Source organism: Rutilus rutilus (assembly GCF_951802725.1).
Source record: "Rutilus rutilus genome assembly, chromosome: 13".
NCBI classification, from domain to species: domain Eukaryota; kingdom Metazoa; phylum Chordata; class Actinopteri; order Cypriniformes; family Leuciscidae; genus Rutilus; species Rutilus rutilus.
Genome location: NC_140218.1, coordinates 26,508,722 through 26,533,275, shown reverse-complemented (window position 1 = coordinate 26,533,275; position 24,554 = coordinate 26,508,722). Strand labels below are relative to the sequence as shown.

At 38.0% G+C, this 24,554-nt stretch overlaps 1 protein-coding gene across 6 annotated transcripts; it reads left to right on the top strand.

Annotated features, from left to right (window-relative positions):
• Positions 1-1,853: 1,853 nt before the first annotated feature.
• On the top strand, positions 1,854-24,480 carry prkcbp1l (protein kinase C binding protein 1, like). Of its 6 annotated transcripts, none has more exons than XR_014629674.1 (22): positions 1,854-2,297; positions 7,490-7,560; positions 7,955-8,115; positions 9,902-10,045; positions 11,465-11,578; positions 11,705-11,797; positions 11,968-12,055; positions 12,139-12,194; positions 12,772-12,849; positions 13,099-13,214; positions 14,451-14,923; positions 15,006-15,113; positions 15,198-15,350; positions 16,859-17,371; positions 17,470-17,913; positions 18,798-18,928; positions 19,331-19,411; positions 20,170-20,248; positions 20,426-20,665; positions 21,321-22,372; positions 22,463-22,531; positions 22,780-23,019. XR_014629674.1 is itself a non-coding variant. In XM_084428920.1 (20 exons), exons 1-20 carry the CDS (start codon positions 2,284-2,286, stop codon positions 23,759-23,761), a joined length of 3,336 nt encoding a protein of 1,111 aa, XP_084285046.1. In that variant the 5' UTR covers positions 1,854-2,283; the 3' UTR covers positions 23,762-24,480. The 6 variants fall into 6 exon arrangements, 4 of the variants coding, with proteins under 4 accessions (XP_084285046.1, XP_084285044.1, XP_084285047.1 ...); XR_014629675.1 differs by having other exon boundaries at positions 9,824-10,045; XM_084428920.1 differs by lacking the exons at positions 21,321-22,372; positions 22,463-22,531; positions 22,780-23,019 and adding an exon at positions 23,583-24,480.
• Positions 24,481-24,554: the final 74 nt, after the last annotated feature.

The following is a 24,554-nucleotide window of genomic DNA, read 5'->3' as shown; positions in this document are numbered from 1 at the left end:
ATGCATAAATGACAAAGTCCTTTAAGGATATATATTTTCTGTGTAGCTGCACTATTGTTCATTACTTGCAGGCAGTATAATAGAAGAGAGAAACTCTACAGGTTTGGAACAACTTGGGGGTGAGTAAATGATGACATAAATTAATTTTTTGGGTGAACTATCTCTTTAAGGGGATGTCATATATTACTAAAATTACTACTACTATTATTATTATTATTGGTTGGACATATTAATATACTTTAAATGCAATTTTCTTAGCGTCATTTATAAATGACCCATAAATGTCCCATAGATAGAGGATTAAAGAGTGGCCAGTGAGTGCCCCACCCCACCTCGACCGGAAGGCCTATTTAAAACATTGGAGTTTGCGGGGGGCATCAGTTCAGACAGAAAACACCGAGTCTCAGTTCAAATCAGAAAATCCAAATTTTGCGAAACAATAAAATCGCTAAATATAAACGTTTTGTTTCCCACTAACTGACCCCACACTCAGTCAGAAGTGCCGCTAACATGCGCGCGCGTTCCTCGACGGTAACCCTCCGTCTCGTGTTGCGTTTTGTGGCGCTTCTTTTTAAAAGGTGAGATAACTCTAGCGGCATAGACATCAGGTGTTTGGAAAAGGTGAAATTATGGCCACCGGTGATTGTTTTGGCGAGCCACAAAGTTAATTGAAGCTTGAATGTCTAAAGAAGCTCCCTCAACAACCAAGCACGAAAACAAAGACATTAACATAAAAACACAAACCATTACTGAAGTGTTCGGGAGTCGACGGCTTGCCGTATAACATGCTGGCGCCATCGATTCGCCACTCAGTTTGCAATTGTAAAACAAACTTTTTGCAAAACGCTTAACACAGTTCTCTGCATTAGGCACATCATTCAAAACTAACAACTCTTGCGTTGCGTTTGATGGTTTCTGTGTAGATTTACTATACACAAACACTTTTTTTTTTTGTTAATGTTAATGTAGTTTTGAATGTTTGCTTTAGCAAGAGATGTTTCATTTTGCATGTTGTGTGCGTGTTTTGTGTGTAGAGTTTAGAGAAAAGGAGCTACAGTTTGAGAAATTGTGTGTTTACAAGCAACATTCTCATTTTCATTTGTTTTTTATCTATTAGTATTTTATTCTATTTCAGCTTTATTTCAATTACCGAAAACTTTATTTAATAATAACAACTCTATTGCAGACAGGTTTTCGCTTGAAGAGGTTTAGCGTGTCCTCCTAAGATTTGTTGTTGTGTGATGATCGATAGAGTCAGTTCCCCGTCTCTCCAGTGGGTGTCAGTGTTGTGTAAGTGTCAGAGAGCAGGCGGCGCTGTTTGCGGCCTAGTGGAAGCTTGCTGTGAGGGCCTAAACACATTCCTGCTAATTCATCGAATAGAGTCACCTTAACATGTACCAATGTCTTAGTGCTGTAAAGATTCAGGGAAGTTTTGTTTTAACACTCACAATATTGTAACGAATCTAAGGCATTTACCTAGCTAGCTCCTTATGCTTTTGTGAATGTGACAATATATTATTCGTAATAGCCTATGCTACTTAGTTTTTCTAGAAAACTATCTTCATTGAATATAATTAATTGTTTTTTAAGTGTTTCAGGGTTTAGTTGATCCAATCCGTTTAGCTACATTACTCATTATGTAACATCCAAGCGTATTGCATTTGTTTTTTGCACTGATTACTGATATAATAATGGTAAAGTACTTTGCATTTCTCTTTTTGGAGTGAACACCATATCTACTTTACATATTGCTTATGAATCGGTTGCAGTTCTAGCACAGGAAGTTATGGTGGCTGCACTATTTTTTGCTCAGGGCTCATATTCACTAAAGGAGTGTCTCCTATTTCTCAACCGGCTCCGGTGGGGGGAGGGATTAAACAAAGGCCTACGGCTCCACACAGACAAACAAAAGAGCTTTAACGCGAAATCCCACACAATTTCCACAGCTAACAGATATTTAGCTGCCATTTCATAGTGGGTCTGGGCAAACAAGCGTGTGTTTTTTAGAGTGAGTGAGGCCTAGTTCTTTCTCTCCCTCTCCTCGGTGCTCTTTCCCGCACTCACTGCTGATCCTGCCAGTGCCGAACAAAGATAATTTACTCAGGAAGCGCTTCGGCCAATCAGACGAGGCCTTACATCCTGCATGTGGGAGGGCAGCCAGTCACGGCCCTGCTCTGATCACACAGGCCTGAGCTCTGAGAGTGGAGAGGAGAGCCCTCCCTTGTCTAAAGGCTGAGGCTGTCCTCCATGTTTTATAAGTATTGACATTACACTGTTTCAGCCATGCATCCACAGAGGTAAGCCTGATGTTTTATTACGTTTGTCCTTTCTTGTCATTGCACTGTTTTCATCCACTGCTAACACTGTGAATTGCAGATTTGATTCTCCACTGACTGGGGAGGCCTAGCAAAGGCCTGAGTCTCAGAAAAACAGGGCAGAGGAGGAAGGAGGTGGGGGAGAGGGCCAGAGAAGGGGGGGGGTCATGCGTTCTCCCTCTCTCTCTGCTGAGCTTTGGCCTGTGTGCTGCTGCTCGGTCACATGGTTGCATGGCAAACGAAGTCAGCTATCACTCATTGCTGAACTGGCAAACAGCTGAGTGACAGTCATTTCTGTAGATGTTGATCTGCTCCACGTAGGGGGAGGAGGATCAGGGGGGTAGGGTGCTTGGGTGATGTACTTTTTTAAGCTGATTGCCTGTCCCATTGTCTGTTTGTGTCACAAGCCACGCCACAGAAAATGGAGGCATCTGTTAGGGCCCTATTAGAGAGCTGAGAGTCCCAGCTGTGGTCATTTTACACAGGGGCAGGATGGGTAATTCAGGACGTGATCTACCAATGAGGGGCGGAGAGCACAGTTTTCAGTGGCATTCGTGTTTGTTTTATATTTTCATTTTATAGGTTTAGCTTTAGGAGGGATGTTAGATGACAATCCCATGCGATTCCAGTTATTTTCTGTGCTGTTTTTCAACACGTCCTTAAGAAAATAATTGCTCAGTGTGGGCGTTTGCATGATTTTTGCTGTCATTGTTCACTGTCAGTCACAAGTACGAGTTTAAAAATAGCACTGAGACACCATTTTGTCATAAGCATTTTTCAAGCATGGATTATTCTTGGAAAAGGAATTCATCAGCTTCATGCAAATCATGCAAAAAAGCCATTTTGTTATTTAGGCCAGTGATTAGAATACATACTATAACACCTATTATGTGCAGACAGGCACAATGACAAAAAGCCATTGAGGTCTTAAGAATTATAGTCCTCTTTCATTTCCTTTGTGAGCATACTTTTTTTTTTTTGCATTGCACTATTGCACACGCACTATCATTATGTTATGTCAGCATTAGCAATGTTGAATTATTTTGAAATGAATGCATAACATTTAAATTCAGTTTCTTTTCAAACTTAAATTGTGTAAAAGGCTATGACGTATTTTTAAGAAGATTGTTTAGATGACATTTTGCATATTTCTCATCTCCTTTAATTTTTTTTTTTTTTTTTTTTAGATTTATGGTGATGTTATTGTTAACCATAAAATAGCACCACGGCACATACACACACAGCTGCTCCCTAAGACAAAACAAGCGAGCGCAAACCACACGGGACTAAAAGCCCCCTGCCTCATTCCCAACGGATCCTTGGCCTTTCTAATGATATTTATGGCTGCGTTTCAAAAAAGCCCTTCCAGTACGTATCGCATTTCACCTGTTTATCAAACAACAAATGGTTCCCGAGTTAGTTGTTGTAATTATGAACAATTAATTTAATTGCATTCACAATATAGTCAGCTAGATCTTCATATATTGTTATCCTAGCTTCTCTTTATGGAAAAATGGCTGGAGTGTTTTATGTCAGTACGGTATAGCTCAAGTTGTGTGTGTTCCCAGGAAGATTATGCCACTGTGATTGGGATTCTTGTCAAGGAAACGACACTGTAAAAGATTGTGGTGATTGGCTTCTTGCCGTTCGGAGGAAATGACCCGCAGTGGTTTGACGAGGGTTTTTTGCCTGTGTTAAATCAGCGAAGAGTCGAATCATATCTACATCGACATTGTGACAGGAAACAACTGTGTTCTTGTGAAGTCACTTGCTTGCCCTTGAAATGATTCACAATGCAGCCATGTACCACAAAGTAGCTGCTCCCTTTAACGGCCCAAGAGCTCAATCTGCGAGCAAGGTTTGCCTTCTCTGAATAGCGAAATGTTTGTTTGCCTGTTGTTGATACTCGGGTGCATTGTCGCTTCACTTGTTTTTCTCAGCTGTGGCTCTTGAGATTGACCTATATGCTAGGGTTTCTGTCGTTCTCCCTGTTTACTGTAAGCTCCTGTGCCATGGACGTGCCAGAGCCCGCGTCTCTGGCCTAGAGGGAGGGGGGAAGGGGAGCTCGAGCAGCGCGGTGGGGGAAGGGAGGCACTCTCATTTCCTGCGAAGAGAGAAAAAAAGACCTCGGCTCACTCTCTGACCAGTTATCTCCACATTCACAGCTGCCTTTCTCTTTATTTGGTCTGTTTGCGAGGACCTCTGATTGTGTCTCTGCTCAGATCGTTCAGGAAGATCCCGTTTTGGAGGGCGGTTTGGTTGCAGAGCGGTGGTTTTCTTTCTCTTCGTTCGATCAGCTTCAGGACTTCCTGTTTCTTTGATTTCAGTGTAGAGATCTGGATTTTCAGCCTCACAGTTGGCTTGACCTTTCTGAAGCGAACAGGAAAAGAAAGGCCTGGTGGATGGGAGTTTCTGACGTGATGTGGCCCTAATGTGAAATAACATCCATGCGGCTCCTTTTAGCCTCATATTAAAAGTCAAAAATGGCCCTTGGCTACCTGCTTAGATGTGCATTTCCCTCCTCAGACATCACATGTCTAATTCAAGTTTGCTGAAACGGATATACGTTCTCCAGACTAATGTCATTACTCTTGCTTCTGACATACTCTGCAGATTACTTATGATTTTTCAGCACAACCGGGAATATTTTCTTGTGAGAAAGGTGAGTTTTATTCATCGCAATGGAAGGTTGTTTGCCACTTTGGATTTATTTGATGAGTTTTCCTTTTTACTGATGAAGGAAGTCTCTGAATATCTAAACACAGTGAAAGTACATGGATTTATCTTTTACGATGTCATCAAGCCGTGGCTCCGTCAATGAGAATTAGTGAAAGACTTAGGCCTCATCGTGGCCTGATGATCAATCTTCTTGTTCGTGCTCGTTCTCAACACTGGTCCTAATCCTGACCTCATGTAATGGAGATTCGTTGCCAGCTTCTAATCTTTTCTGGTCTTTTCTTCTGAACAAAGACCAGGATCAAGGCCTCATCGTTGTAGGATTTTGTTTGTGCCGTTGACCTCGGTCCGCCTCTTCTCTTTCACCTGTCATTTACATGATTCTGTTTGGTACCCGTCATTTCCATTCTAGCCTTGTGGTTGAGAAGGTTTTTGTTGATTGATTGACCATAGTGGGTTTCCTCTTTTGTGGTCAAGATATGTGTGGTTAAGTGTTAAGTGAAGTATTCACCTCTTTTTGTTGTTGTTGTTGTTTAATCCTTAAGCTTATCAGTTTAATTTCATTCACTTTTGTTAATTGTTAGATGTATCTGATTGGATTCCATTATTGCTGGATGTATAACATCCATTGTGTTACCTCGGTCTGGTCTTAGATGTTACATTTCGGTCAGATAATGATGTGTTAATGATCAAATGTTAAGTTCAGTACAATAGATAAAGGTTCATATTCAAGAAACTTGAGCAGAATGAATTATTTAAGTAAAAATAAATGTTGACATTGATTTTGTAAGACACACAAAGATTTACACACATTTTTTATGGGTAGTCTTGCCCCCTGAATTGTCATTGGCCAAAAATCCCAGTTCACGTATCTGTTTGCTGTATTAAACGTCAAATAAGTTGCCGTTAATACTAAAGGCCTTCACGTGCCATGAGGAACGCAACAACGCAATGTGAAAATTCGCACTCAGAACAACACACATTTTCATGTGTCCGATGAGATTTCATTGTGGGTGGGGCTACACAACGCAACGCCTCATAAATTGAACCCATGTGACCAAGAAAATGCGCTGTCGCTCGTCGTAGTCATGGCAGGTTAAACCGTGTTTACACTGACGCCCATTAAATCGAGTGTTTGAGCTGTTGCTTTTTAGTAGACGTTCCTACTCTGAAGAAGTATTCAACTGTATCATGTGGCGAATTGCTTTCAGTGCTTCTGTTGGAAGTCGCTGCATCGCTACGCTGGTTATTTCAGAGACGGGGACAGACAATTTTGCGTGTTATGTGTCCATTCAAGCACAATAAGACGAGAAAGAGAACTGAATTTGTCATTTCGAAGGCTGCGTCCTCTGGAGGTCGCATTTGTCGGCTGCATAAGTTATTGAGGCTGCTTCATTTCAGTAAACCCGACCACTACATTCCAAATTCATTAGGAAATTACAACAATTTATGCTTCACTATGAATAAAAGTCAATTTTCCGACAAATGCGACCTCCAGAGGATGCAGCCTTCAAAATGAGACACAGCTAGTATATCTAGCAGCCCTACAAGAACTCGCTGTTCTTGCTGAAAATAAAGCAAGAACCATTGTTTTTTTATTGCATGTCTTTAACCATTTACTATGCGTTAGTCATTTTGTCACAGCAAATTCACCTTTTATTGCTTGCCACTTTATTGCTTTGTGACTGATAAGGGCAGGCCGTGACAGTAAAGATCTATTTTCTGAGAATACAACAAATATCAGTTGACAAAAAATGGGAAAAAAATGGTTTTACGGGACAGCAATGTTTCATTTTAACATCTTGTTGTTTATATAGGCCTTAGTTGTATCATTTCATCAGTGTTTGCTAATTTTATGACGCAAACATACTGCTAAGAAAAATTTATGTCAGCTTGACATCCAGTTTACATTTTATTCAACATCTGAACATGTAAATACTGCCACATTATTGGGCACATTTTGAATGTATCAGTGTCAGTAGCTGATGGTATTTTAATACCCGATTATGCCTGAACTTGGACAAAGCCAAATCCTCTCAAACAAGAAGTAGACTGAGTCTGAATTAAAGACACTCTCCGGTGCTCAGCAGACGTCTCCGCCGTAATCCCCAGTGAGTTGACCTATTCACGGTGGTATTCCCCATGAACAGGTTTGATTCATCTGAGGGAGGTGCTGGGCACTAGACACAGAGAGAGAGTTTATGCCTCGCGACGTCCCGATCAGTCGTGTTTCCCTCCTACGGTTAAACCACGTAATATCCTGTTGTAAATACAGGCCGATAATAGGTTACAGCACGGCTCAGACAAAGCAATACTCATGCAAGGGTCTCCTTGCCCAAGTAAAGGTGGTTCAGATATGGAATGGAGGACGATTGCTATGAACAACAACAACATAACTCTGGAGATTAGATTACATCATCCAAGTCTTTTATCTCAGGGGTAGACCTCATGAGGTTTCAGTCTCTTATTCCAGCTTTTTCTCTCTCTACTTCATTTAGTTTGGCTGTGGAGGAAGTAAAGACGGAGTCCGATGCTGTTGATGGGATGGAGGTGTCCATGCCACCCAAAGGTATTTTTGTTTTTTTGTTTTTATATTTTTATACAAATAATTGTAATTCTAATATTTAGCATTGCAGTTTATGCTTTAATCTTACGCAGCAGACTCCAAATATAGAAAAAGCAAGTCACACTTTTAATCTGAACCACATCAAATATGGCATGCAACCTAATTTCCTCTTTCATGATGGCAACTGATTGTAAGTAGGTTAGTCAGATGTTAAATGCGGCACCTTTTTGTTTTATTCTTGAAGATGCGCATAAAAGACAAGTGTCTTTGCGTGTAGGTCGATGGTGGTTTGTGTTGTTGATGCTATGAAAGGTCACAATCACAGGCCCAGCTGGGTGAGGTGTTGTGTTATCCATGTGGGCTTTGCATAATGAAGCAGCTGTGTTTCTCCTGCCAGCGGCCCCTGATCTAGGATCAGCAGAACAGGCGCTGACTGCGCAGAAGAGGAAAGCACCCAGTCCTCCACATTCCTCAAACGGACACTCTCCCTCTGACACGTCACCCAGTCCCATAAAGAAGAAGAAGAAACCAGGATTAATCCACAACAGTAAAGACCAAGTATGTTCCCTCACTGGCTTCCCTTTCTTCCTGATGTCCTTTTGTCCGATTTTAATTGGGTTGAGTGTGATTGATTTTATTTCTATTCAATGTGCAGTTTTTAATGATAAAACGCTGGTCATTGAAAGGGGCCGAATGCTTTTACTGATTTGCATGAACAAAGTCGACCCCTTGTGGGGATTTCTTTCTCAAAAAGCATTTGGACACAACAGGCATACTTAAAGGGATAGTTCACCCAAAAATGAAACTTTTGTCATTTACTCACCCTCATGCTGTTCCAGATATTACTTTCTTCTATGGAGCACAAAAGAATATATTTTGAAGAACGTTTCAACTGTTTTTGCCTATACAATGAAAGTCAATGGGGTCCAAACATCAGTGCACAAAATATGGACACTTTTTCAAAATATCTTGTTTTGTGTTGCACAGAAGAAAGAAGGGCATACAGGTTTCCAATGACACAAGCGTGAATAAATAACAAAATACATTTTTGGGTGAACAATCCCTTTGATGTATTTATGTCATTGCATTAGAGAATAAAATATTAAACCGAGTAGTGTTTACTTAAAGAACAACCTATTTTAAATGATAAAATAATAATTATACTGTTTATAATGAAGGCAAAATGTATTGACCCTTTCTTGTATTGACACTATTCAAAAGTCTGGGGGTCTGTATTTTTTTAAAATGTTTTTTGAAAGAAATACATTAAAAACAGTAATATTGCGAAATATTATCACAATTTAAAATGGCTGTTTTTTTATTGTAATATATTTTAAAATGTAATTCATTCAGCATCATTACTCCAGTCTTCAGTGTCACTTGATCCTTTTAGAAATTATTATTATATGATGATTTGATTCACATTTCTGATTATTATCAATGTCGAAAACAGTTGTGCTGCTTCATATTTTTTTTATCTTAAAAAAATCTTGAACCCAAACTTTTGAACAGTAGTGTTCATATAGTTAATGTGATGAACTACACCCATGGTTTCCACTTTCCAGTTGGTTAAATGTCATTACAAAAATAGCTCAAAGGGAAGTTAGTTCTCAGAAAAGTTATAGCTTTCAATACTTATCATTTGTTTGCAAACTACACTTTTTTTAAATATTGCGTAAGTGTCCGAATGCTTCTTTTTGGGGCCCACGTTAACTTTATCACAGCTAAAAATCAAACGTGAATGCTGTGCCGTCTTTGTGGTGGTGCGTCGCAGTACATATGAATGAACAATGTTTCATGAAAGATGCCAAATGTGGATTTGCTTATGTTTTTAATGCGAAAATAACAAGCAAATTTAAACGAACTAGTAACTTACAGTTATTGAGCACTAATTAGTTGTCATTTATGATGATTCCATATAAATCAAAACTCTGTCTAAAGTATCTTTTGCCACTGTCCCATGATCCTGCTAATCTGTATTTGGCATCTGATGGTATTTTAGGATTTCATTCCAATCCTGGCGAAACACACTTGATCTCAGACACCACAAGGTTCTCAGATCACACATGAGTCATGTAGTGTGTTTACGGAAATGTGAATTGAAATCCTACACAGTGTCTTCCCAATGTGCCGCTTTTGACCCAGTGGTCATGTGACTGCTTACCTGTCCATGCTTGATTTATTGCAGTGCCTTGCTACATTTCCCCTGCGAGTGTTGTGGCTTGTGATTTGACCCCTTGCCCTGTCTCTCTTGCCTGCATTTCAGTGTGAGCTTAGACATGGTCCCTTTTACTATGTCAAGCAGCCCGCACTCACCACAGACCCTGTTGATGTTGTACCGCAGGACGGGCGGAACGACTTCTACTGCTGGGTGTGTCACCGCGAGGGCCAGGTGCTCTGCTGTGAGCTCTGCCCGCGCGTCTACCACGCCAAGTGCCTCAAACTGGCCGCAGAGCCTGAGGGCGACTGGTTTTGTCCAGAGTGCGAGGTACTGAGGACTGTACTGTGTCTGGATTAGTCAAGTCATGTGACTGTCCTTCTTGCACATTCAAATATGTTCAGAGCACAAAAAGCTACTTGTGTAGCAATAAATCATGTCCATAAAACCTAAGATCTGTTCCTAAACCTAGTGAGCTAAGTTCACAAAGTAGGAGAAATGATGCTGCCTTAAAGGGATAGTTCACCCAAAAATGGACATTCTGTCATCATTTATTCGCCCTAATGTCGTAAAATGTATGACTTTCTTTCTTCTGTGGAACATAAAAGAAGATATTTTGATAAACTTATCTGTTTTTTGTTGTTGTTGTTGTTTTTTAACCATAGTCAAGTCAGTGGGCTGGAATGCTGTTTGGTCTTTTTCCAACATTCTTCAAAATATCTTCTTTTGTGTTCCAAAGGGTAAACCATCCCTTTAAGAAACAGTTTGGCTGAAATCTAAGACAAAATCACGGTGTCCTTTGTGGAGAATCCCTGAATGTTGATATCTAAAATAGCGGACGAGTCACGATAAACATTTCTTTCCGTACTGAAAAGTGTTAAAAATCGTTTAGCAGTATAATACCATTTTTGAGTGTGCTATGTTTATCATGTGTTGTTAGTTTAACGACATGCTAACCTTAAACTCTGTTGCGCTTGTAGAGTATCTGTCTATGTAATACCGACTCAGTTACGTCATTTGAGTTATACTTCATGGGAGTGGGTGGAGCTAACGAGATCTTTTGGCGCATTTTAATTTTCTGTACAGCATCATGGGTAATGTAGTTTTTCACCACAAATTCTGCTGTTAAGCATGATTATTTTAAAACTAAGTTGAAATAATGCGAGCCAGCGATTTCAACAGAAACAAATACTATCGATTAATAACCTTGTAGCTCACGGTAAGGCTGCATTTAAAGGTTTAATAGTTATCGTGCACTCTATAGTTAGGATGCTACCCATGATTGGAGCTGCCTATGTAGACAGCAAGCTCACTAGGTTTTGGAAAACTAGATGTGACAGACACTTCTCCTTTCCTAGAGTTCTATAATTTGCTTGGACTAGTATGAACCAGACCATTCAGAAAATAGTGAAAGGAGGTCTAGATATTTGCTCTGATGACAATCCTGTTATGCATCATGAAATCTGAAATTTGGTCACAAATCAATTTATTCTGGTATGATTTGTATGTTTACAACTTAAAATAGCTTCATTGCATTTTTACACTCCTAATTTGGAGCAGACAGTTCTTACCAAGAAAGGAAAGAATATATTTGAACACATTTTATTACATCAGGCTAAATGGACAGTAATTACTAAATGGACTGTAATCGATAGATATTCATGATATTATATGCTTGAGAACACAAATGATTATGAGCTGTTTGTGTGTGATGAATGTATATAGTAGTCATTTCACTCTCTACTTCAGAAAATAACGGTGGCTGAATGCATAGAGACTCAGAGTAAAGCTATGACCATGCTGAACTTGGAGCAACTGTCCTACCTGCTGAAGTTTGCTCTGCAGAAGATGAAACAGCCAGGGGTGAGTCAAATACCACATCCCTCACAATTTATTTAATCACCCCATATTTCCATTATGATGGGTATTGGTTTTCATGTGATTAATTCAACACTTGCGACGTGTCTTTATGAATGATTAATCTTGCAGACGGAACCGTTTCAGAAGCCAGTGTCCCTGGAGCAGCACCCAGATTATGCCGAATATATATTTCACCCAATGGACCTGTGCACTCTAGAGAAGGTACGTTAGGTTTTCTGTATTACAAGTGTTAAGATATTTTTTGTCCTTATTTTAAAGTGTAAATCTATTGTTTTATCATGTAAAACCTAATGAACTTCAAAATGTTTGCTTTTTGAGCCCACTGTATGTGCCTAAAGGTAACTGTAACTGAGAAATATGTGTGTCTGTAGAATATCAAGAAGAAAATGTATGGTTGCACAGAAGCATTTTTGGCTGACGTGAAGTGGATTCTACACAACTGTATCATCTATAATGGAGGTTAGTGCTGGTCTATGAAATCAGTGTGCTTGTATCTTTACTCACATCAGTACATTCATGAAGTCTAAATGGCTCTATTTCAGGGAACCACAAGCTAACAGCAACTGCTAAAGTTATTGTCAAGATCTGTGAACATGAAGTGAGTAGTCAAATATCCTTACAATGTATAAAACGTTTTATAAAAGCTGATACACCGTCAAACGTTTGAGGTCTGTATTATGTTTAGCAAGGCTGCATTTATTTGATCAATAATACAATAAAACAGCAATTTAAAATAACTGTTTTTTTTTTTTTAATATATATGTTAAAATGTCATTTATTTCTGTGATGGTAAAGCTGAATTTTCAGCATCATTACTCCAGTCTTCAGTGTCACATGATCCTTCAGAAATCATTCTAAAATGATGATTTGCTTCTCAAGAAACATTTTGTATTATTATCAATGTTGAAAACAGTTGAGCTGATTAATATTTTTGTGGAAACTGTGATACACTTTTTTTAAGGATTCTTTGATGAATAGAAAGTTTAAAAGAATAAAATCTTTTGTAACATTTTAAATGTTTTTACTGTCACGTTTGATCAATTTAATGCAGCCTCGCTGAACTGAAGTATTCTTTTCTTTTTTTAAATCTTACTGACCCCAAACTTTTGAAAGGTAGCATATGTGTACATATTTTAGTCCTGTAAAGTGATACAGTATCTATAAATCATCCACAGATGAATGAAATTGAGGTTTGTCCAGAGTGCTACCTGTCCGCCTGTCAGAAGAGGGACAACTGGTTCTGTGAACCTTGTGTAAGAGGATGATTTGTTTTAAAGATATTATAGCACTATCCATATGTGAGTGATCTCTCCTGGTATCAAGCTGCTTCTTGGTTTGTAGTTAATCCTATTAATTTTGTAATATATATATATATATATATATATATATATATATATATATATATATATATATATATATATATATATATATACATATATAAAAAACAGCCAGTCTGTATTTCAAGTGTAGCTAATGGTCATGTTTGTTATGTTTTCATGTAGTCTCAGCCTCACCCTCTGGTGTGGGCTAAACTGAAAGGTTTTCCCTTCTGGCCTGCTAAAGCCCTGAGAGACAAGGACGGTCAGGTGGACGCAAGGTTTTTTGGCCAGCATGACAGGTGAGCCTATTACTCTTCTATTTACTTAAGCCGGGGACACACTTAACGACTGTAAGGCCGATTATGAATGTAATTTGATACTTACGACTGACTCGCCGAGTCAGACACAGTGTTCAAAGTCGGTGTTTAAAATCTGCTCCAGTCATTGAAAACAGTCTGTAAGTGTGTTCAGTTCAGTCTTAGATTGTGTCGTTAAGTGTGTCCCTGGCATTAGGAATTCACTTAAAGAATATATTGAATATTTACAATATGATGGCAATGATTTTGTTTCCAATATACAAAATTAGCAACATCAATTAAATCAAAGCTTGAACTTAATTAGCTTTTCATTTTACCTGTTCCTAAAGACCATTAGTTTCAAGTTTTGTGACCTGAGGGTGTTAAAACATATTTTAATAGCTTTTCTGCTTTAAACTTAACTTCTGACTTAAACTAGCAAATACATTTGGGAAGTTTGAATTAGTTCTGCGAATCAAGTTTTTCCAACAATACGGCAGCCAATTCATTCATTGCTACAATGTGTTTATATAAGTTTGCAAAAGTTAATTTTATGTTTTAAAAATGAGTTAATATTACTGTATTGCTTTATTGGTAAAACAAATAAATTGTGAAAAAACAAAACAAAAGTGCAAAGGCATACATAATCATTCTAATCTGCTGATTTGCTGCTCAAGAAACATTTCTTATTATTATTTAATGTAGAAAATAGTTGTGCTGCTTCATTTTTTTTTTTTTTGTGAAAAGCCAAGATATACTATCATTCAAAAGTTTTGGGGTCAGTAAGATAAAAAAAAAAAATCAAGAAGAAATTAATACTTTTATTCAGAAGTGGCAGTAAAGACATTAATGTTACAAAATGTTTCCATTTCAAATAAATGCTGATAAATGCACTTAAATGAATCATGGTTTCCACAAAAATATTAAGCAGCACAACTCAATATTATTTAAGATTAAGCATTGTTTCTTGAGCATCACATCAGCATATCAGAATACTTTCTGAGACACTGAAGACTGGAGTAATGGCTGCTGATAAATTATTACTGTTTGATCAAATAAATGCAGACTTGGTGAGCATTTTGACAAGGTGACTTCTTTCAAAACATTAAAACATTTTAATTATTCCAAACTTTTGAGCGGTAGTGTACATCAACTTTGTCTTATAAAGTCATACTGCATATACGCATTTTTTTTTATTTGTATTAAAATATGTACTTACCCCCATCATTTCCCTTTCAGAGCCTGGGTGCCCATAAACAACTGTTACCTCATGTCTAAGGAGATCCCCTTCTCTGTGAAGAAGACCAAAAGCATCTTCAACAGTGCCATGCAAGAAATGGAGGTCTACGTGGAAAACGTGCGCAAGAAATACAGCGTGTTCAACTACGCGCCGTTCCGGACGCCTTACACACCCAACAACCAGTTCCAAATGCTGCAGGACCCTAGTAACCCTAAAAAAGGCACGGTGAAGAATGAGAAACAGGACAAAGTCAAGTTCAACTTCGATATGACCGCATCCCCCAAGATGCTCCTGGGTAAGACAGTGATGTCAGGAGGGGCGGGACGACGGATCTCTGTGACGGACATGCCCAGATCGCCAATGAGCACCAACTCCTCGGTCCACACGGGGTCAGACCTGGAGCAGGACGAGCGAGGGGCGAGAGTGTCATCGAGTCACTATAGCGCCGGTGAAGACTCAATGGATTATACAGGTGATTAACTAGATTTCCTGCCTTCAAATGGCCAATATTTTGTTTAATAGTGGGTAATAAAGTTTTCAAATTTGGCCCCCAGCGTCCCCTGCGTCTCTGAAGACAAGCGGCAGCCCCAAGCCTCTCCTACCCACGCCGGTTAAACAGGAAAGGAGCTCAGCCACGGGAGGCATCCTCAACCTCAATCTTGGTGAGTCTAAAATCAACACAGTGACCACTGCACCACTTATTCCTCTGTGTTTGCTGAATATTTGTGTTGAATGTGTTCCCTCAGATCGCATTAAAGCTGAAATGGACCTGAAGGAGTTGAGTGAGACTGTACAACAACAGCAGCAACAGCAGCAAGGGACATCCGTTCTCCTCACCTCTCCCAAAAAACCTACCAGGAGTTTGGATAAAACTATAGAGAGCTGCAAGGCCCAGCTGGGTAATGAACACACAAACACACTGAAATGATGATAGACCTCAACACTTTTTCAGCAACCTTGTTTCCACATTTATTTCCTCCACATTCTTCATTAAAGAGCCTTGAATCATGCTTTGAGATCAATCACAACATTGCAATATTTGAATTCAAGCAACTAAAATATTGTTTTTACAGGGTTTGTGCCATTCAGAATGGCATTGAGAATGTCTTTTCAATTCCAATTCAATTCCTCGATTTGAACTGATGTAGCAAAAAGGAACTAGTATTGAAATTTGAATACAAATAAGTAGAAAAATTCAAATAAATTTCTATAACTGTAATAAGTGTAATTTTAACAAGAAAAAGGAAAGTTTTGTCAAAAAGAAACATTAAAAAAGCAAAGCCTTCCAGACAGACAAACAGATTCATAGACTAAGGTTTCCCAGAGTGCCATAACTGTCATTAACTTTCTTTGAATTGCAATTCAATCACATTTCTCTTTCTGTCATTCCATTTCATATTCCAATTCAGCTTCCTGTGTTGGTTGTGACTAATTCAGTTCAAATTCCAAAAATATGAATTGAAAGGGAGCTTATTCTAAATTTTCGCAACCTTAACATCTTTTTATGAGGCAATAAGCTCCACTAACAACTCCCATAAAGCATTATAACTGTTAATCTAATCAGTCTGGGTTTTTTGTGTAGTTTCATTGTCTTATCAGAACCCATAACTACTGTTTCTATGCTCAACCCTATAGTGTTCTGTACTAATTTAACATTTGGTTGGTAGCTAGCAATTTAACTAGCCTGCTAATGTTAGCTAAAGTTATGTAGCTACCCTGCAAAAACTCACAGTGGGTAATGCCTAGATTTTTGTTTGTGATTGGTGGATCTTGCTTCAAGAATTGTCGGTGATGTATTACTCAAATTGTTCTTCACTGAGAATTGAGTGATTAAAAATGTATATTTTTTTCAAATGGAAGGTAAAATCACACTGACTTTTACAGTATATATATATAAAAGAACAGCATGTATGATTAAGATTATAAATATTTTTACTGTCATTTTTGATCTATTAAATGCACCCTTCCCAAAAAAAAAGTAGTTTCTCTAAAAACAAAAACGAAAATTTCTTAATGATTCAAGATGATCACACACACGAACACGCTCATATAGTGAAAATGTCCTTTTTGTTTTGAGAAACTTTCTGTTCCTCAAAGAATCCTGAAAGAAATCATGCTTTTCACAAAAACATTAAACAGCACAACTGTTTTCAACATTGATAATAATCAGAAATGGTTCCTGAACACTAAATCACCAGATTACAATGATTTCTGAAATATCATGTGACTCTGAAGACTGGAGTAATGATGCAAAAATTTTTAACTGTGATCAAATACAAATCTTACTGACCCCAAACTTTCGAACAGAAGTGTACATCTGAAGCCCTACTTTTAAGCTCCATTATGTCCCCAGATATGCATTCTGTAACATTTAAAACTGAAGAAATGACTCTTTCTCTGTTTACAGGAATCGATGAGATCTCAGACGATGTTGAGCACAGTGATTCGGACGACTCGGACAAATCTGATTCCAGTGATAGCGAATACATGTCTGACGACGAGCAGAAGCCCAAGAACACTAACCACAACAACAGTGTCCACAAAGACTCCAAAAAGAGACCCAGACCTCCATCTGCTCAAGGGCAAGACCAAGATGCTGCCCCATCAACCGCTGGAGGAACTACAGGTGGGGACAAGAAATCCTCAGATCCCCAGACCAAAGAGAAGTTAAGTGGTGGCGTGGAGAAAGACCCTCAGGAGAAGAACAAACCCCTGCAGCCGACCCAGAAGGAGCGGTCACAGCCTGGGCAGGACGTCCGGCCCGCCGGACCAGCGCCGGATGTGGACTCGGACTCTGAACGGGAGCTGGTTATAGACCTCGGCGAGGAACCAGGTGGGAGGGAAAAGAAGAGAGCCAAGCGAGAGACTCCATCAGCTCCAGTCTCCACACCTAAAGATCAGGCGGGCATTAAAACAGATGGTAGATACCTAACATTTTGGATTTTCTTTCTCTAAAAACATTTCTAGAATATCCAAACTGAAGCTTTAAATTTACATTGCGTTCTTCCCTCTGTTTAGGTAAAGCTTCTGCATCTACCAGCATATCAGCTTCTCCATCCACAGATAACGCTTCATCTTCCTCCAATCCTGGTCCAAAAGATGCAGCCTCATCAGCCATCAAGCCTCCAGCCACCGTCACAACAGCATCTACCACCCAAGCCAACTCCACCTCCACCTCCACCGTTCAGCCCGTGTCCACCGTCCCTGCCGCGTCCAATGTGGTGAAAAAACAGCGCCCTCTGCTGCCCAAGGAGAGCACACAGCCGGCACAAAGGCCTGCGACGTGGAACCAGGCTGGTGGTAAATTCCAGACCTCGTCTCAGAAGTGGCACATGCAGAAGGTGCAGAGACAGCAACAACAAGGAGAGACGGTTCCTCAAACAGCGGCACAGAGCCAAGCGCAGCCCCAGACCTCAGCCAACAACTCCAGCACACGCTACCAAACCAGACAATCCGTCAAAGGTAAATACATCGATTCCCAGTGACTCCAGCAAACGCTACCAAACCAATAGGTAAATACATTGACTCCCAGTGCAGAAGTTTTATTCCCATGTAAATATATATATATTTAGATAATATATAGATAATAATACTTTTATTTAATTACTAGGATTTGTGTGAGAATTTCCCATGAACCCCTGAGATGAAAAATTCAGTTTAAATCTATGTTTAAAAAATATTTCAAAAATTTAAAATATTCGATTTTTCTAATCTACTCAACTCAACTCAACTCAACTTTATTTATAAAGCACTTTCAACACCACAAGTGGAACCAAAGTGCTGTACAGAAGGTATAAAAAGAGAAAATAAAAACAAAAACATAAAAACAATACAAACAAATGACACACTTACAAAGCATTATCAAATGCTAAAGAAAACAAATAAGTGATATCTAGGTGATAAATATATTTTTATTTAATGACTAGACTTTGCATAAGATCTTTTATTATTCCCTTTTATTTATTCCCCTTTGAATGTATTTTTAGATTACAATAAAAACTAAAATCTGTCATTTTTTATTTTTGCTATAATATGCTACCTAGAATGCTTTGCTCTACAGAACTGACATAAACAATGAGCACACCTTATCAAATAAATCACTTGACTTTATTTGGACATCATGATTCATCAGCTGTCCATCCGTGTGAGGTTAATGACAATTTTAGAGCTCAAATAACGATCTTTCATTGAAAAAAGATAAATAGATATGAGCTTCAGATTTATCCCCAAACATGTTTTTTGGGGATATATTTATTTTCTGTGATGATAACCTTATTGAACTTAATTTGTATGGAAGCCAGAACATTGGTTTAATTTGGCATTAATCTTTTCTCTTGTTTCACCAGCTGTTCAACAGAAAGACACTTCCCCTGTTAACACAGGGTCTGGTACGTCCACTTCCAGCCTGGCTGGAGACTTCCTCACCCCTCCTGCCTCTGCTGACGTCGCCGCTGACATCGCCAAGTACACCACTAAGGTGAGTCATACATTCACTTCAGAAGTAAACACTGTCAAATTGTTTCATTAAATAGTTCCATTAGTACAACAACGCCTTCAAAAAGCAATACAACATTTCTTATTTGACATTTTTATATAATGTTTTCAAGCACAAAGCCTTGATGGCAGGCCACATCTAATTCAAGTGGCTCTGTGCTGTAATTCTTGAAGTGCAAATTTGAAAAAAATAAAATATCATTCCAGTATGTACTTACATTATATGAAATGAATTCTGATGCTTTTTGGAAAATTAGTTTGAACATATAATTGATCCAACTGATTATTACTATTGCTGAACTGCTATTACTCAAATTGTCTAAATAATTTTAAAGTCAGTGGTGAATTTGACTAATGTTGTCTGTGTTATCCATCATAATGGCAGGTGATGGACGTGATCAAGGGAACAATGACAGAGATATACAATGATCTCTCTAAGAGCACGACGGGGAACACCATTGCAGAGGTGTGTACTTTTTGTGCCTTATTTCATTTCTACTAGTTGACTTTATTCCATCATCCAGACTCATTGTCAATGTGTATTTTATGAAAAGTTAAACTTCTCCAAGACACTTACAGGTTGCAAGTTGACAGACTGAATTCATAAAATGCCAACACTTTGATGTAGTTCTCGTGTGACATTCTCACACCATGAACAAACACCATGAAATCAGTCCCAGCGTTGGAAGTGTTAATTTTTTTAAATCAATGGGACCAGATTATCTATAGCCATTGCTGAATAGAAGATCCACCAACATGTTCTTAATTTTTTTGACCAAATATAGCTTTTGAATTTTTAGCAAATACAGATTTTAAAACCTGATATAGTTTACCATACATTGTTCTCACCACAAAAATAGCCACAGAAGCATTAAAGTCATCATGAAAAGGAAGTTGCAATAGTCGTTTTTTCCCCTATTGAGACCTTGACTTATTGCAAAACCTCTTCTCAAACAAGAAAAAATGTAAGGTGGGACGTAATTTTGTCCATGATGGAATTGATTGGATGGTTGTGGTTTGCCATTGGCGGTTGCCCCGCCCTCACGTCAATAAACACATCATCAGAGAAGAGAAGAGATGAAGAGGGCAGGAAGCTATTTTGATAAAAGGTTACGAGGGCACATGAATTAAAAAAAGATGATGTGCACGGATAAATTATTTATAAAAAAATTATAATTTATTCCACAAAAAATTTGTTACATTCTGTTTTGCATTTTGTTGCAGATCCGGCGGTTGCGGATTGAGATTGAGAAACTCCAGTGGTTGCATCAGCAGGAGCTGTCAGAGATGAAACACAACCTGGGTAACTCTCCTTGATGACTTACAATAGCACTGCAAACTGTGTTTCGGGATGCTATAGCAAATACTAATCCTAAATACTAAATCCTACAAGTTCTAGATGACCTGGCCAGAGCTTTAACCACTAATACTAAATCACCAGTGTGTGTGTGTGTGTGTGTGTGTGTGTGTTTGTGTGTAGAGCTGACCATGGCTGAAATGAGGCAGAGTCTAGAGCAGGAGAGAGAGCGGCTGGTGTCAGAGGTCAAGAAACAGATGGAGGTGGAGAAACAGCAGGCGGTGGATGAGACCAAGAAGAAGCAGTGGTGTGCCAACTGCAAGAAAGAGGCCATTTTCTACTGCTGCTGGAACACAAGTTACTGCGACTACCCATGCCAGCAGGCACACTGGCCCGAACACATGAAATCCTGCACACAGTCAGGTAATTAAACATTTCTACACCTAGCTTTTACTTTTTAGCTTTTTAAAAACTTTTTAACTGTTTAACCCAAAACGGTTGGGAATGGAATCGGGAAATGTTGCAGGACAGATTCGAACTTTCATCGGCCAAATAAGCGCCAAAGCTCAATCTGTCAATGCAAATGTACCAAATGCTAAGCCACTGCTCTGAGTAGCTGTTTAGAATAACATACTAACATACTACTTAAAATGTATTAGTTCACCCAAAAATGAAGCTCTATGTATGATCGATAATCAATGTTTATACATAATATAAAAGTACACACACATTTATATATACATATATATGTGTGTGTGTGTGTGTGTGTATGTATACTATGTATGTGTATATATATATATATTATATATAAAAGCCTAGATTTAATGTGTTCATCATATAAAGTGATAGTGTGTATTCAGAAGACTTTAAACCACTCAGATCATATGGATTTCTTTTACGATCTCTTTGTGAACTTTTTGAGCCGTCAAAGTTTTGGGTTTCATTAAAAATATCTTCATTTGTGTTTTGAAGATGAACGAAAGTTTTATGGTTTTGGAACGACTTGAGAGTGAATAATTTATGACAAAATTTTCATTTTGGGTGAATTATTCCTTTAAATTCTTTCTCTATTATATAGCGTCCGCCTCCCACACCGGAGTCCCCGGTTCGAATCCCGCTCGGAGTGGGTCGAGTAGGACTGGTTACACAATGCACTCAACATGAATATTCAAATTTTAGTGTAATGCAATTTTTGTTGTCGGATCAAATAATGTTTTTAAAAAAGTGATGTTAAGACAATTAAATAAAAAACGCTAAATAACCTATGTTAATTCCAAGACGATAACAGAATGCCACTTGTATTGTAGAATGTATAGGTTTTTTTTATTTTTTTATTCATCATTTACAATCGACCCTTTTCACATTTCTGGGGTTCTCACTAGCGTAAGTCGTCATAGTTGGGTATATTATGACAAATTTGCTCCCGTAGCAAAAGAAAAAATCCACGATAGTGTTTCTATGATTTTCCAAAGCTCCCTCATCCATTGTATTATAAATGCTCACGCAGCAGCGTTAGCCGGTTATCTGTAATTTCATGCCAAGGTAATAAAAAACAAAAGTATACTCTAAAAAAAGATGGTTCTTTAAAGGTTCTGTTCACACCAAGGACGACAACTTTAACACTATAATGATAAAGATATAGCTCTAAAAATCATTCTAAATATAAAAGAATAGCAGAGTTCACACCACAGCTATAACGATAACGGCACAGAGAAAAGATATCATTGCAATCACTTTCAGAACGATTTTGTCCAGCTGATGAACGATAAAAACATTGACAGCCAATCAGAATCCATCCTGCTGTAAGGAGCTCGAGCATTTAAAGCGGCAGACAACAAAACTGCAGCGCTCTTAGAATAAACAGAACTATATCGTCTGCTGGTGTGAATGCTAATATAGTTCTCTTTTTTTTATAGTTCTTGGTGTAAACGGGTCTTTACACATAGTAACAGTTCTATTTAGAACCGCATCATCCTGAAGAACCCTTTAAATGCTGAAATGGTTCTTTGTGTTAGAGTTTAGGGTTCTTTATTCCCGCCTTTTTGTTTGTCAAATTTGTAACTATCAGGGCCACCTCATTACTGATTTTCTGGAGATCAGCTACACAGACTGTCAACGCACTCTCAACAGGTAAATTATTTCTTTCTTAAAATGTCTATAAATTGTAACTTTCATTTTGTAACTGGTTTCTTATACAATCATGTATTTTTCTCTTTTTAGTTAAACAGAACAAAGTAAGTGTGACCAGCACTGTTCGGTTAAGGATACTTATCTTCTCTTCTCCACTAAGTAAGTAACAGAGATATTTAATTTATGATCCATATTGTTTTTTTAATTATTACTTCATATATAAACATAATCAGTTGCAAAAAAATTAAAGCTATCCAATGACTTTATATCACTTTTTTCCTTTTAACATTGTAAAGGTCTCACATACTGTCCATTTTTGCTCATTTTGACCTTCATAAACATAATTGTTTTTACATAAACAAATGGATGAGACACACTGTAATTTGAAACTCAATTGTGTATTTCAGATGCTGTCGTACCATAACCTCATCATCTGCAGAGAGAAACTGCCACTCATAATACACACATAATGAAGGGCGTAAAAACATCAAAGAGGATTGTGAAGAGATTTCACTAAAACTTGGCCTATATCTATATCATGTTCAATAGTAATTGTTATTTATTAATGTATTCAGCTAATAACTCTTGTTGGAGCACTGTCATTCTTGCTACAATTTGCCATATCAATAAAAAATAAAAGTACCTAATTGAAACAACATGTTGTTTGTTGTTGGTGGTGGTGTTTTTATGTAAAACCCAAATAGAGGCTACATGATAATACAAGACCAGTCAGATCGAGGGGTAAAAAATCAAACAATATGAATTAATAATATATATACTAATATTAATGAAAATAAACTATTATTAAAAAGGTTATTTATAACCCCATTAAGGTCCTATATAACACGTTCAAAGCACGGTTCTTACTGGAACCGTATAAAAAGGGTTCTGCTATTTTTACAAGTCGAATATACCAAATTTGGTACTGTTTGGAACCATTTTTCTTAAGATTGTATAGTGTTACAAATATACATTACTTTTTTTTTTAAATGTCGCTGTATTTACGATGTTAAAGATTGTGGAAGCGTGTCATCGGTCTGTGAAAAGGGTCTGTTTTTTAACTAGTAGACAGTATCTATCTACAGTACATACAGTGATGTATTCAGTATGTGGTAAGCTTTATTCCCTTCTGAACCACACTCTTTTTACAAATGCATTTATTATTGAAAAGCAATTGTCTCAATAAATAATTCTCTATTCTTCCTCATAGCCACAGCATCTCAGCCTGAAACTGAAGCAGAAGCCAGTTCGGACGCAGCCGGAAAACCTGTAGGACAGTCCCCTAAAACCCAACCGTCGTCTACCGGAGAAAGAACGTCACCCGCAAACCACGGACCCTCCCCTTCCACAGACAACACTAAAGGCAGCTCCTCCGTTGCCGTCTCGTAGCTTTTTCATCATCAGAGCAGTGCCATTCAAAGAGAGTCAGATAAGAACACCAAAGGACTTTGACTCACTTCAAACAGACTGTTTATTGTTCAGTGTGGTCATGACATGATGTCAGCACACTTCCTGTTCACTACATCAAACTCGACATTAGGACAATGCCTATAGAAGTTTGATTCATTTCTACGTACATTTCGTATTTGAATTTGTGACTTGTTTAGTACAAAGACGGAAACACCCTTTGATATAAAATATGCAACTGTAAAACTGTTGTGCTTTTTTGTTTTTTTTTATACATATCAACTTTTGTAAACTTCAACAATTGTGTTTGATCAATATAATTTTTTTCTCTTAATGTGAAAGATGCACTTAGAAGTGCCTCTGGAAGAGTAAGTTCACTTTATACAAAGGTAAAGGTAAATGAAGAGCGTGTTTGTGCAGGTCAAAAACGTACGGAATATGATTGTTAGTACTAATGGATTGTCACTACGTTTCTTGGAAAGATTCAAAGGTTTATATCTTTCAGATCTTTCACCCATGAAAGGCTTCTTGATGAACAAAAAAAACTGCAAAAATCTAGAGGAGCAAAGGAAAAGATTTTACTTATTGTGGGCATGTTTCTTTTTTTCTCTTGTCTTGTGGACTCTCTTGTTTACATACTGTAAATACAAAAGATTAAGCAGAGATATCTGTAAGAAAAATAAAGTCTTCATGAGACAACACTTTGGTATGTGTTTTACCCATTTGTATCAAGAAATCCATCAATCTATCCATCCATCCATCTATATATCTATCA

Bases quoted from the DNA above. Each gene is read 5' to 3' on its own strand.
- prkcbp1l (XM_084428918.1), top strand. The intron at 12,850-13,098 runs GTAAGAGGATGA...GTTTTCATGTAG, and splicing joins ACTGGTTCTGTGAACCTTGT to TCTCAGCCTCACCCTCTGGT. The intron at 15,114-15,197 runs GTGAGTCTAAAA...GTGTTCCCTCAG, and splicing joins CATCCTCAACCTCAATCTTG to ATCGCATTAAAGCTGAAATG.